This window comes from Herpailurus yagouaroundi, unplaced genomic scaffold, assembly GCF_014898765.1.
Source record: "Herpailurus yagouaroundi ecotype Mexico unplaced genomic scaffold, PumYag 197, whole genome shotgun sequence".
NCBI lineage: Eukaryota > Metazoa > Chordata > Mammalia > Carnivora > Felidae > Herpailurus > Herpailurus yagouaroundi.
This window is the reverse complement of record NW_024412428.1, coordinates 8,154,728-8,165,049: the sequence shown is the minus strand read 5'-3', so window position 1 is coordinate 8,165,049 and position 10,322 is coordinate 8,154,728. Positions and strand designations below refer to the sequence as shown.

At 46.6% G+C, this 10,322-nt stretch overlaps 1 protein-coding gene across 2 annotated transcripts in view; it reads right to left on the bottom strand.

Annotated features, from left to right (window-relative positions):
* Positions 1–10,322, bottom strand: part of MTUS2 (microtubule associated scaffold protein 2) — a 546,859-nt gene that overhangs the window by 130,650 nt on the left and 405,887 nt on the right. For both annotated transcript variants that reach the window (XM_040448119.1, XM_040448120.1), the window contains exon 7: positions 4,267–4,478. In XM_040448119.1, coding sequence (XP_040304053.1) covers positions 4,267–4,478 — 212 coding nt within the window. The remainder of the gene's footprint in view (positions 1–4,266; positions 4,479–10,322) is intronic.

The following is a 10,322-nucleotide window of genomic DNA, read 5'->3' as shown; positions in this document are numbered from 1 at the left end:
TGTACTATATCACATTCATAGAGCTAATGATAAAAATGACACAAATCAATATGAAAAATATTGAACAAATGTAATAAATCTTACTAAAAATAAGATGAAAATAAATACACTCTCAGATATAAATTGTATAAAACTTGCTGCTACAGAGCAAGGCACGCTACTTAATACGGGACCCATGTCCGGACTGTTTCCCGGATTGGCCGCCAGGGGCTGCTAAAGAGTAATATTCCCCGGAACAAGACAAAGATAAAAAATCATTCAACTCGACTCTAAAAAGTTCAGAGTCATGCTCATTTCGACACCACCCGGAGGCCTGGGACCACAGATTTCAGCAGGTCTGTTTGTCCTGTGGTGAGGACCATGCCTTGCCACAGGGGTGGAGCTCTTTGGAACCAGTGAGAGGCTGATGTTAGCACCTCAATGTGGCATCTTGGAATCCCTGTACTCTGGGCTCAGGCTGTCACAGCTGACAGTTTTCACAACTGCTCTCCCAGGAGCTATAAAGCATGGGGCAGCAATGGAAGATTCTTATCTAGGCTTCTAATTCCTTTTTTTTCTGGTGACTTCCCATACACTGAGACTTACTTCCAATACATACTTAACAGCATCAGCACATTCTGGGAAAAATATGGAGCAGCAGCTGAATAGCTAGCCTAGAAAATTATTTCTAGCCTTAAAGTACAACCCAGGCCACACTCTTTATGTACATATATAATGCAATAAGGGTGTTCTGCACCGTGTTTTAACTCTGTATGCCTCGTCTATTCATACGTTCATCCTGCTTGAGAGTAAAATATTTGAGGGCAGGGCTTTGTCAGATCTCCTCGTACTCAAAAAGAATGTCTTTTTTTCTTTTCAGGGCACCTCGGTGGCTCAGTTGGTTAAGCGCCCAACTTCTACTCAGGTCATGATCTCGCGGTTCATGAGATCGAGCCCCACATTGGGCTCTGTGTTCACAGCTCAGGGCCTGGAGCCTGTTTCTGATTCTGTGTCTCCCTCTCTCTCTGTCCCTCCCCGCCTTGTGTTCTGTCTCTCTCAAAAATAAATAAATAAATATTAAAATTTTTTTTTAAAAAAAGAATGTTTTTCTTCACTAATTGTTTGAAGTACTTTAACCCATTAATTTACTACATTCTCACAACAACCTTGTGAAGCACTATTATTAATCCTATTTAAAAATTGCTTTTAACGTTTATTCATCTCTGAGAGATAGAGCATGAGCGGGAAAGGGGCAGAGAGAGGGAGACACAGAATCTGAAGCAGCCTCCAGGCTCTGAGCTGTCAGTACAGGGCCCGACGCAGGGCTTGAACTCATGAGCTGCGAGATCATGGCCTGAGCTGAAGCTGGACGCTCAACCGACTGAGTCACCTAGGCGCCCCTATTATTAACCCTACTTAAAACTGAGAAAACCAAGACTCAAGGATGATTGGTCAGAGGGGACTAGTGGAGACCAAGCAAGGGCTAGGATGTTACTCCTTGCGGTGATGTGACAAGGCTCGGAGAGGGGCAGCTACTTGCTCAAGGTCTTGTTCATAGATGGAGGCAAAGAGGGGCTGACTCCTGCTGGCCCTGTACCCTCACCATGCTTTGCAGGTGGATATGCTCCAGTGTAGAAACCACACGTGCGTAAAGTTCCAAGATACACGGTAGAGTCTTCTAACCAGACAAGAAAAGAGATCCTGCCTTTTCACGCTGGCTCTAGGGGTCACACGCTTCACAGCTGGCATGATCTGCTCTGAACATTCCCACGCATAACAACGCGCTGGCCTCCCACGAGAGTGACACGGAGCATCTCAGGATCACCAGACCGTGTGACAGAGGGCTCCCTCACTGGAGACTACCTGATGGCCCTGCTTCTGTTTCCCCAGGTGCCCCACCCCACATCCCACCTCCTGGTCTAATCCGGTTATTACTGGCAAACTCTCCAATCAACCGTCCAAACCACGTAGGACACACGGTAGCCTGTGTGAAAGCCACTTATGCTCAATTACAGACTTTTTTTTTTTTTTTTCAAACATGCTCGTTTTTAGTTCTGGGGTTTATCTGGAGAGAGAACTGAGATCAGAAAGACAGAAAAGCACACAATGTGTGGGAGGTGAAATGCCATGGTCGTTTGCGAGGCCTGTCTGGAGCTGCTGGTTGTGATTTACTGAAAAGAAAATGAAATTCATGTCTGTCATCCATCTTGCTGAAATGTCACGCCGAGTGCAACTCGAGTAGTAGGGAGGTCTGAAGGAGGTGCCTACAAATCACCTGCTAGACCTTTTTGGTCTCTGATTTAAGAGCCACGTGTATGCTGCAGACAAATAAAACTCTTGGTCCATGGGCCAACGGGGAATATGCCGGGGGCACAGAAATACATAACTCCAGGGAACCAACCCTTAATTTCTGCACAGGAACTAACTCCCTTCTCTGCCACAATGCCATGAATGGGGTCCAAGAGTTCCAAATTGGAAACACAGCACATATTACCAAAATGTCCTATCAACGTCTGTTGCCATGCCTACCCATAGGAAACCTTTATCAAGGATTTGTTATGGGATGAGCATCCGGTGAGGTATGGACTAGGTGAATCATTACATTGTACACCTGAAACTAATATCACACTGTATGTTAACTGCAGTGGAATTAAAATGAAAAAAAAAAAAAAAAAAAAAGATTTGTTATGACACCGAATGATGGATGGGAAGGGTAATCTAAGAAGGGCGCAGTAACCACGTAAATGTTATCAGAACCTCGGTGAATAACTCTGTGTTCCTCTCTTTATTAAAGATTTGCCAGTCAGTGCGAAAACGCACCTCTAGCTGAAGAACAACAACAACAACAAAAACCCATGCTACTCTTTCTCTAATAAGGAAACTGCTCAGTATTTACAACAGTAAGTCAGGCCTCTTTGGCACCTCAAAACTGTGGAGGTAATTTTAATTCTCACAGGGTCGGGTCTACAGTTACTTGAGCGGTTCACGGTTGACATCGAGAGCAGCAGACCAGAAAGGAAGGTATGAAATACAAATGGGTCATTCGTTGTCAACGTTTTGGTGGGCAAAGAGGCTGAAACTTGAGAAAACTGCCATCTGTTTTTCTTGTCTTTCCTTACACCAACAAATTGGTAATAGGCTCTTTCTGCTGAAAGCGTTAAGGGAAGCAGGAAACACCAACAACAAAAGACGGCTCAGACTGGTACACTAGGGGCACGTCGTGTAGGGTATCCTCAAAAGCCGGAGTCCTTCACGCTTCTGCGTGCAGAAGACAAACAAAACCAGTGGGCATGGGGCTACTTCACGTTCTTTGGATTTTCTTCTTTAAATTGGTCAGGCATTTAGTTAGTTCATCTTCTTATCTGGAGAGCATTTAGATAGCATTTGTACTTCCTCCCATTTATAGGTACCAGAAGGTCCATATACGAAACTCAAAATGCCCTATGGGTTCTTAAAATGCAGACTCAATGTTTGAACCTTGAAGGCGAATGTTCATTTCTGCCCCCCCCCCCCCAAACGTGGCTTGGCCACTTCTTGCTGGAGCACAAATGCTTTGAAACAGATACCAGGCTCCCTCTAACCTCTGTTCCATGCCGAGAGGTGGGAAAGCTTAGCTACACGATGGCTAATAACAGACTCAGTGTCTGGATGGCCCCCGGAGCCTCCGGACAACTTATGCGCTGAGAAGAAGCCAGCCCCTTTTTGCATTTTCAGGAAGACCAAGGGAGCAGAGAGGACGCCCTCCACCCCATGCTGCTCTGTGAACACTGGGCTTGGCCGTGACTCCATGGGCCGGATGCCCCCAGGCCTGGCACACCGAATTTCCCGTCAATGGCCAAAGTGGAACAGCGCTGTGGCCCTGCCTCCCTCTTATCTGAAATGTGCAGAAATTTCAGAATTCGGCCATTTCATCCCTAAAATGCAAACAATCTCCCATTCTCTTCAAAGGGCTCACCTTCAAAATTTTCCTTTAGGTCATTTTCTATCTCTTTTACATAACTTTCCCTTTTGAAATCAAGGTTACTAAATCACTCTTCCCAGACTGATTTCTTTCACACCTAAAAAAAAAGTATCAGCTTGGCTCCCAGAGCATTAGATGCTGCTGCTGGAGACTCTGCAGGATCTTCTGAAAATCGAACGAAATCTCTAACCCCAGACCCAAACTTAAACGCGCACATGCACACACACACACACACACACACACACACACACACACACACACCGATCACCATTACCGCCCTCCCCTCCAGCAAGAAGCCCCTGGACATTCACCAGACGTGGCCTCACCTTTCTGGAGAAATACTGGGTAGACACGGCAAGGGCCTGGAAGCCGCACACGGCCCTCCGCAGCTCCGCCTGGACCAGGACCAGCTGCCTGGCCTGCTGCTGGCACCTGTCTTTCAGCCGCTGCACCAGCTGCCGCTCGGCTTCACGCACCTGCAGGTCCGGCTTGGGGGAAAAGCCATTTCGGGGAGCCGCTGTCCTCTGTTTGGGGTATCCTGCGGGGGAAAAACAGTCACTTGTGGAAGAACATCCACCCCCAGCGTGACAACAGCTCTTCGGTGCCGAAGGATTTCATTAAGGGCAAGTGGCCGAGAGGGCACCGCTCACGGTTTGTCATTTCAGGCGCTGAAAGGAAAAACAAAAACCGGACGGGGACTTAAAACATTTGCTCTGTTTATGAGGTTCTCAGTGCAGAGTTTCATCTCAGGAGAAGAATGACAGACAACATTGCCAGATTCCTTCCAGCTCCCTGCATTTCTTCTAGGTTTGCTTAGAGAGACTGATGCAGGGTTTTTTCTTTCTTTTTTTTTTTTCTTCAAGGGATTACTCTGTGAAAATGTCTCATGGGAAATAAATCAGTCAATCTAGGTTGAACTCAGAGTTATAAGCTGGCAACCTTCTAATTGGGCATCCAGGAGCAATGCCTACATGCCCCTTCTTTCCCTTACTGTGGTTGCTCTCTTTGGTGGCAGGGTCAATGACCTCTGCTCCAGGGTTTTCTGGCTTTAAATTCCTATGGCATCAGTGTTCCCCCAAATACTCCCCCCATGTGACCACTCATGCCACCTCCAGAGCTAAAAGGTCCAGTCCAAGCCACCAGAACCTCTCACCTTTTAACGCAAAGCCCTGCTTCTTCTATTTCTTCTTCTTCTTTTTTTTTTTTTTTACTTGACTGTACAACAGCCAGAATGATCTTTGTGACTACAAAACAGCTCTTGACCTGCATGGACCCCTCTCTGCGGTTATGCTCCACTGTAGTATAAAAAAAGTGCTCATTTCTTCCCCTGGCCCACAAACCCTCCGAGATCCCGCTCCTGGATCCAGGCAAACACTATGTGTGGGGAGGCCACTGAAGAAGGAACCAGAAACTCCACCTGGAGCTGGGAACGGGGTGGGGGAGGCTTTCAGGACAATAACTATTAGGTTGATGCTTCGGGGAGTAAAGGCAAGGCTCCAGGGAAGGGCTCAGAGACAGGCACTGCATCATGGTCTAGACCCAAGGGTAAGGGGGTGTCTTCCTCAGAACCCCCATGCTTCCTGGGTGAGCTGCAGACCAGCATAGCGGTGGTGGACAGTGGGCCTGGGTCCCCTGAGCACGTTCTTCCCTCTGCTCGGGTAGAGAACGTGACACTGACCCTGAGCACACAATCGTGAATAAGCTTCAATATTTCAAAAGTTCTTTTGTCTCCCCCCTCCCCTCCAAAATATCAGGGAGTAACACAGAAGACAAATCAGAAAACGGTCGTCTCCTCAGTCCCCACTACACTGAGACACAGCTGGTAACAGGCTTACTCTACTGAACACCCAAGTGGCCTCATCTTTTAAGGGGAAAAGACGGTTAACTGATCTAAATGCTTCTGATTGTTGATGTAACGGTAACCACGCTAATTTCAATGAAATCTTCCCCTTAAGAAATCATCTGAGATCACAATGCAACCTCACATATATCTTAGACTATTATGGCTTAATGGAGTAGTAGAACGTGAAATTAATGCTCCCTTAAAACTGTCTTTATGACAGTGCTGTACAGAATAATCCAGGAAAGTCACTTGCTTGTTGTAGGCACATCAATCTTAATATGTGCTTAATCCTAACATTCTCAGTACTGATAATAAAAGAAAAAGAATTACTAACAACACGTGGGAGGTTTTACTGCTGCCTGAATTAAACTCTAAGACACAGCCTAAGACCCCGGGTAGATTTTTTTCATGATGACTGTTTACCATTTTATTGGTGTGGCCGGTGATTTTATTGAAAAAAATTGTTTTCGTGTTTATTTATTTTTGAGAGACAGATAGACAGAGAGTGAGCAGGGGAGGGGCAGAGGGAGAGGGAGACACAGAATCCGAAGCAGGCTCCAGACTCTGAGCTGTCAGCACAGAGCCGGATGCGGGGCTCAAACTCACGAACTGTGAGATCACGACCTGAGTCGAAGTCGGACTCTCAGCTGACTGAGCCACCCAGGCGCCCCACGTGTGGCTGGTTGATTTTATAAAACACTCCAGGGGCGCCTGGGTGGCGCAGTCGGTTAAGCGTCCGACTTCAGCCAAGTCACGATCTCGCGGTCCGTGAGTTCGAGCCCCGCGTCGGGCTCTGGGCTGATGGCTCAGAGCCTGGAGCCTGTTTCCGATTCTGTGTCTCCCTCTCTCTCTGCCCCTCCCCCGTTCATGCTCTGTCTCTCTCTGTCCCAAAAACAAAAAAAATAAAAACGTTGAAAAAAAAAAATTAAAAAAAAACAAAAAAAACACTCCAGTGTTTCATGGGACCACCAAACTGATGCTCTGAGCCCAGACAGAGGTTCCCCTAAGAACATCAGCACCTGGGATCAACACACAAGTGTGAAACCTGCGGCTTTCAGACGCCCAACTACCTTATGGAACCAATCTTCCTTTGGGATTCTTGGTCAGCTGTCCATCTGGCACCCAACAAAAACCAGTATCGTTTTTTGGGCTGTAGTTTCTATTAAGTATGTTGACAGTTAGCTCCCTGAAGTATTGTTCTGTCGCTTACTTTCCCATCCACCCATGTGTCACACCGTCCCCAGGACCGTGCGTGAGGACAGCCGCACGGGCTCATCTACCATCTTGGAGACAGAGAGCTTATGTCGAAATGAAATGACTGCACACATCCAGCATCACCTGTCTCGCACAAAACAAAAAAAAAACCAAAAAACAAAAAAAACAACTGAGGGTTTTGTTTGCTTCTACTATCTTCTTCTAAAAGCCAGCACGTAATGGAGCTAAAATACCACTCGGCTTAGGAAGTAAGGGGGTAAGGGAGCATGAGGGAAAACTTCTGGAAGGCAGCGATCACGTGTTGCTCATGGAGAACACGCTTGGCACTGACAGGAGGTGTGCTGAGGTGCCTCACTTCTGACCTCTTACACCCGTGTTTGTTTGCAGGGGCCGGAGAAATGCTTTAAATGGGGGAGGGGGGGGGCATGCCATGTCCCCTGAGGACACCTCCAGGTGCTGGAAGGTTTTGTTATCACGTCCTTCCCTACTCCTTGCGGTATTTATATATAGCTTCTACGGTGGTCGGAGCTTCCAAGCAGGCAGATATGCCACTGGCCTCTCTCCGCAGTCAGGCGGAGCCTCTTAGGTGTGTTCGGCCTCTTTCCCCCAAAATCTGTCTCCTACCATAGCCTTCCGATTTCCACTCCATTGAACTAGGAAGCTGATTAATGAATAAAGACTTTCAAATGAGGCTTATTGATGGTTTTGGAGTCTTTAAATGAAGTGGAAAAGAGAGTAGCAATAACCAGTCTTTTTTTTTTTTTTTTTTTTAAAGTTTTATTTATTTTTGGGACAGAGAGAGACAGAGCATGAACGGGGGAGGGGCAGAGAGAGAGAGGGAGACACAGAATCAGAAACAGGCTCCAGGCTCTGAGCCATCAGCCCAGAGCCTGACGCGGGGCTCGAACTCACGGACCGCGAGATCGTGACCTGGCTGAAGTCGGACGCTTAACTGACTGCGCCACCCAGGCGCCCCAATAACCAGTCTTTTAAGGAGTGCCCCTTATACACTTCCCAACTGTTAGTGAGCCTTATCCCCAAGGCCACTCTTCCATACGAAGTCTGTGAACAGAAATACCTAGACCAGTGTCTTGCCACGACCTACAGGCAGAGATGATTTCACATGTACACTTCGTGTCGTATGTTTTGTGGGGATCCAAAATGTCTGACAGCTTTTACTGAGCACCTACTCTGTGAGGGACATAGGCAAAGTCCAGTGGGGAGGGCAAAGGAATGAGGCCCCGTCTGTGACGTGAGGCAATCCATTGTCCAGGGGCCCAGCCTGGATTTCAAGCTTCTGACTCCTTGTCCGGGCCTCCTACCACTTCAGCAAGCCGCTGGCCCACTCCACAGCATCTCTGACAGATCTCACAGGTTTGGGGCACATTCTAAATCCAGAACACTCTCCCATTATCGTAATCTTGCCCCAATCACAATTTCTTTTCAGCCACCTAAGGGCCGGACAGAATCTGTGATCATCCCAGTGACATCTGGCAGCTCAGGGGAAAAAGCCAGTAACCTTCTATTCTCACAAAGGTGAATGCAAGCCGCTTGCGTGCAAAGGCAGAGCACTGGGGAGAACGCAGCCCTTAAAAATGGAAAGAGAATATTAAAAATTCATCCGCAGCCATCCGCTCACTATCTAGAGGATTCTAATGGATGGAAAAGCTTGGTTTAATTTTAAAGCTGGAAGCTTAACTGACGTGATAAACAGTACAGCACTGGAATCTGTGTATTTACAACATCAGAGAAGGCCCATGGCCTTAATCCCTGTAAATAAGAAGGACAGGACACAACTTAGATAGATAGCCTTCTGACTTAGGGAAAAGCACTTCATGAGTTTGGCCAACATCCTAGCAGAAAGGAAATCTGTTTCCTGCACACTGGCACCAGCAGGAACCCCTAGGTAGCACATCTGCCCAGTTCTTTGTGGTCTTGGATAGGCTCTATGTTCCTTAAGCAGATCTAAATTTATTCCAGAAAATTCTGCCACATAACACAGTATTTTCCGACTTAGTCCTGGCAGTTGCTGGCCTGAGGTTGGCTAAGGGCGAGGAAGGTGAAGAACAAATGACAGGAGGGTGGCAGGACATTTCCTTCGAGCCAGTCCTGAGCACGGGTAAGGGCAGGAATTACTAAAGTGGGTACCGACCTGCTATGCTCTAGAAAGGAGAGGTTTCCATCTCCCATTCCAAGGAAGGAGTGGATTCTTTTCTATACTGATGGATAAGTGAACAACAACAAAAATCCCCAGAAGTTATAATCAGGGTTTCTAAAGCCAACTATAAAAATTTATTACTATAATCCCTTCTTCTAGACAAAATAAAGAGTGACATAAAAATATTCTCATCTTCAGGAAATTTCTTAGTATTTATAAGAGGTATAGGTAGCAAGGTAAACCTGAACTTCTTTCTCCAAGGGTGAAAAAATCATGGTTTAATAGTACTATAGCAATTGCTAAATTTTGATATTCAAAAATGTAACTACTTTCGGCCAAGATGGAGTGAGAAGGATCAGACTTACCTTCTGATCTAAAACAAACCCAAAAAACTCAGCCCAAATATATAAGACAATGGTTTTTAAGACATCAACATTAGGCAATGAAGTACAGGGATCCTGAGCCAGAAAGCAAAGGAGGTGATCCCTATAATTGCCTCAGCCTGTTTCCTGGAATGACTTTCCAGGCTGTGGCATGAGTCAGGGAACCCATGTGGGGCCTGGTGGTTACCCCAAGTTGAGAGAACGGAGCTGGGGGTTCAGGGAGCTGAGGGCTCAGAGGTCACAAGGCAGATTTAGCAGAGAGAACGTCACTCCACAGAGAGAGCACTCTGGACACGCGCAGAGGGTCCCCTCGAGTCTTTGGCCAAGTTCTGATCATTGCATGCCTGGGAAGAGAGGGTCCAAGACCAGGGAAAGAATTCCCCAAATGACTGCAGGAAACGATTCCTCAGAGCTCACGGAGGCTCAGAATTTGTTCCTGTTCCCATCAGCCAGAATGGAAAACCTTGTAATTCAGGGGGCAATGGATAGTATACCCAAAAGGGTCTTGGCTGTAATATGGTAAAATTAGCTCTGGACTGATCACTAGTTGGGACCTGCATAACAAAGCCAACAACCAAGTCCCAAAATAACTAAACTCTTTGCAAGTAACATAGTTTTATTTAAGAACAAAGCTTAAGAATATTCATAGGAATTAAAAATCCACTACCCAACAAGGAAAAATTTACAATGTCTGGCATCTAAAAAAACTCTCAGGCACGGAAATAAGCAGGGACATAGAACCCATAAGGAGGAGAAACGCAATCAAGTGAGGCCCACAAGAAA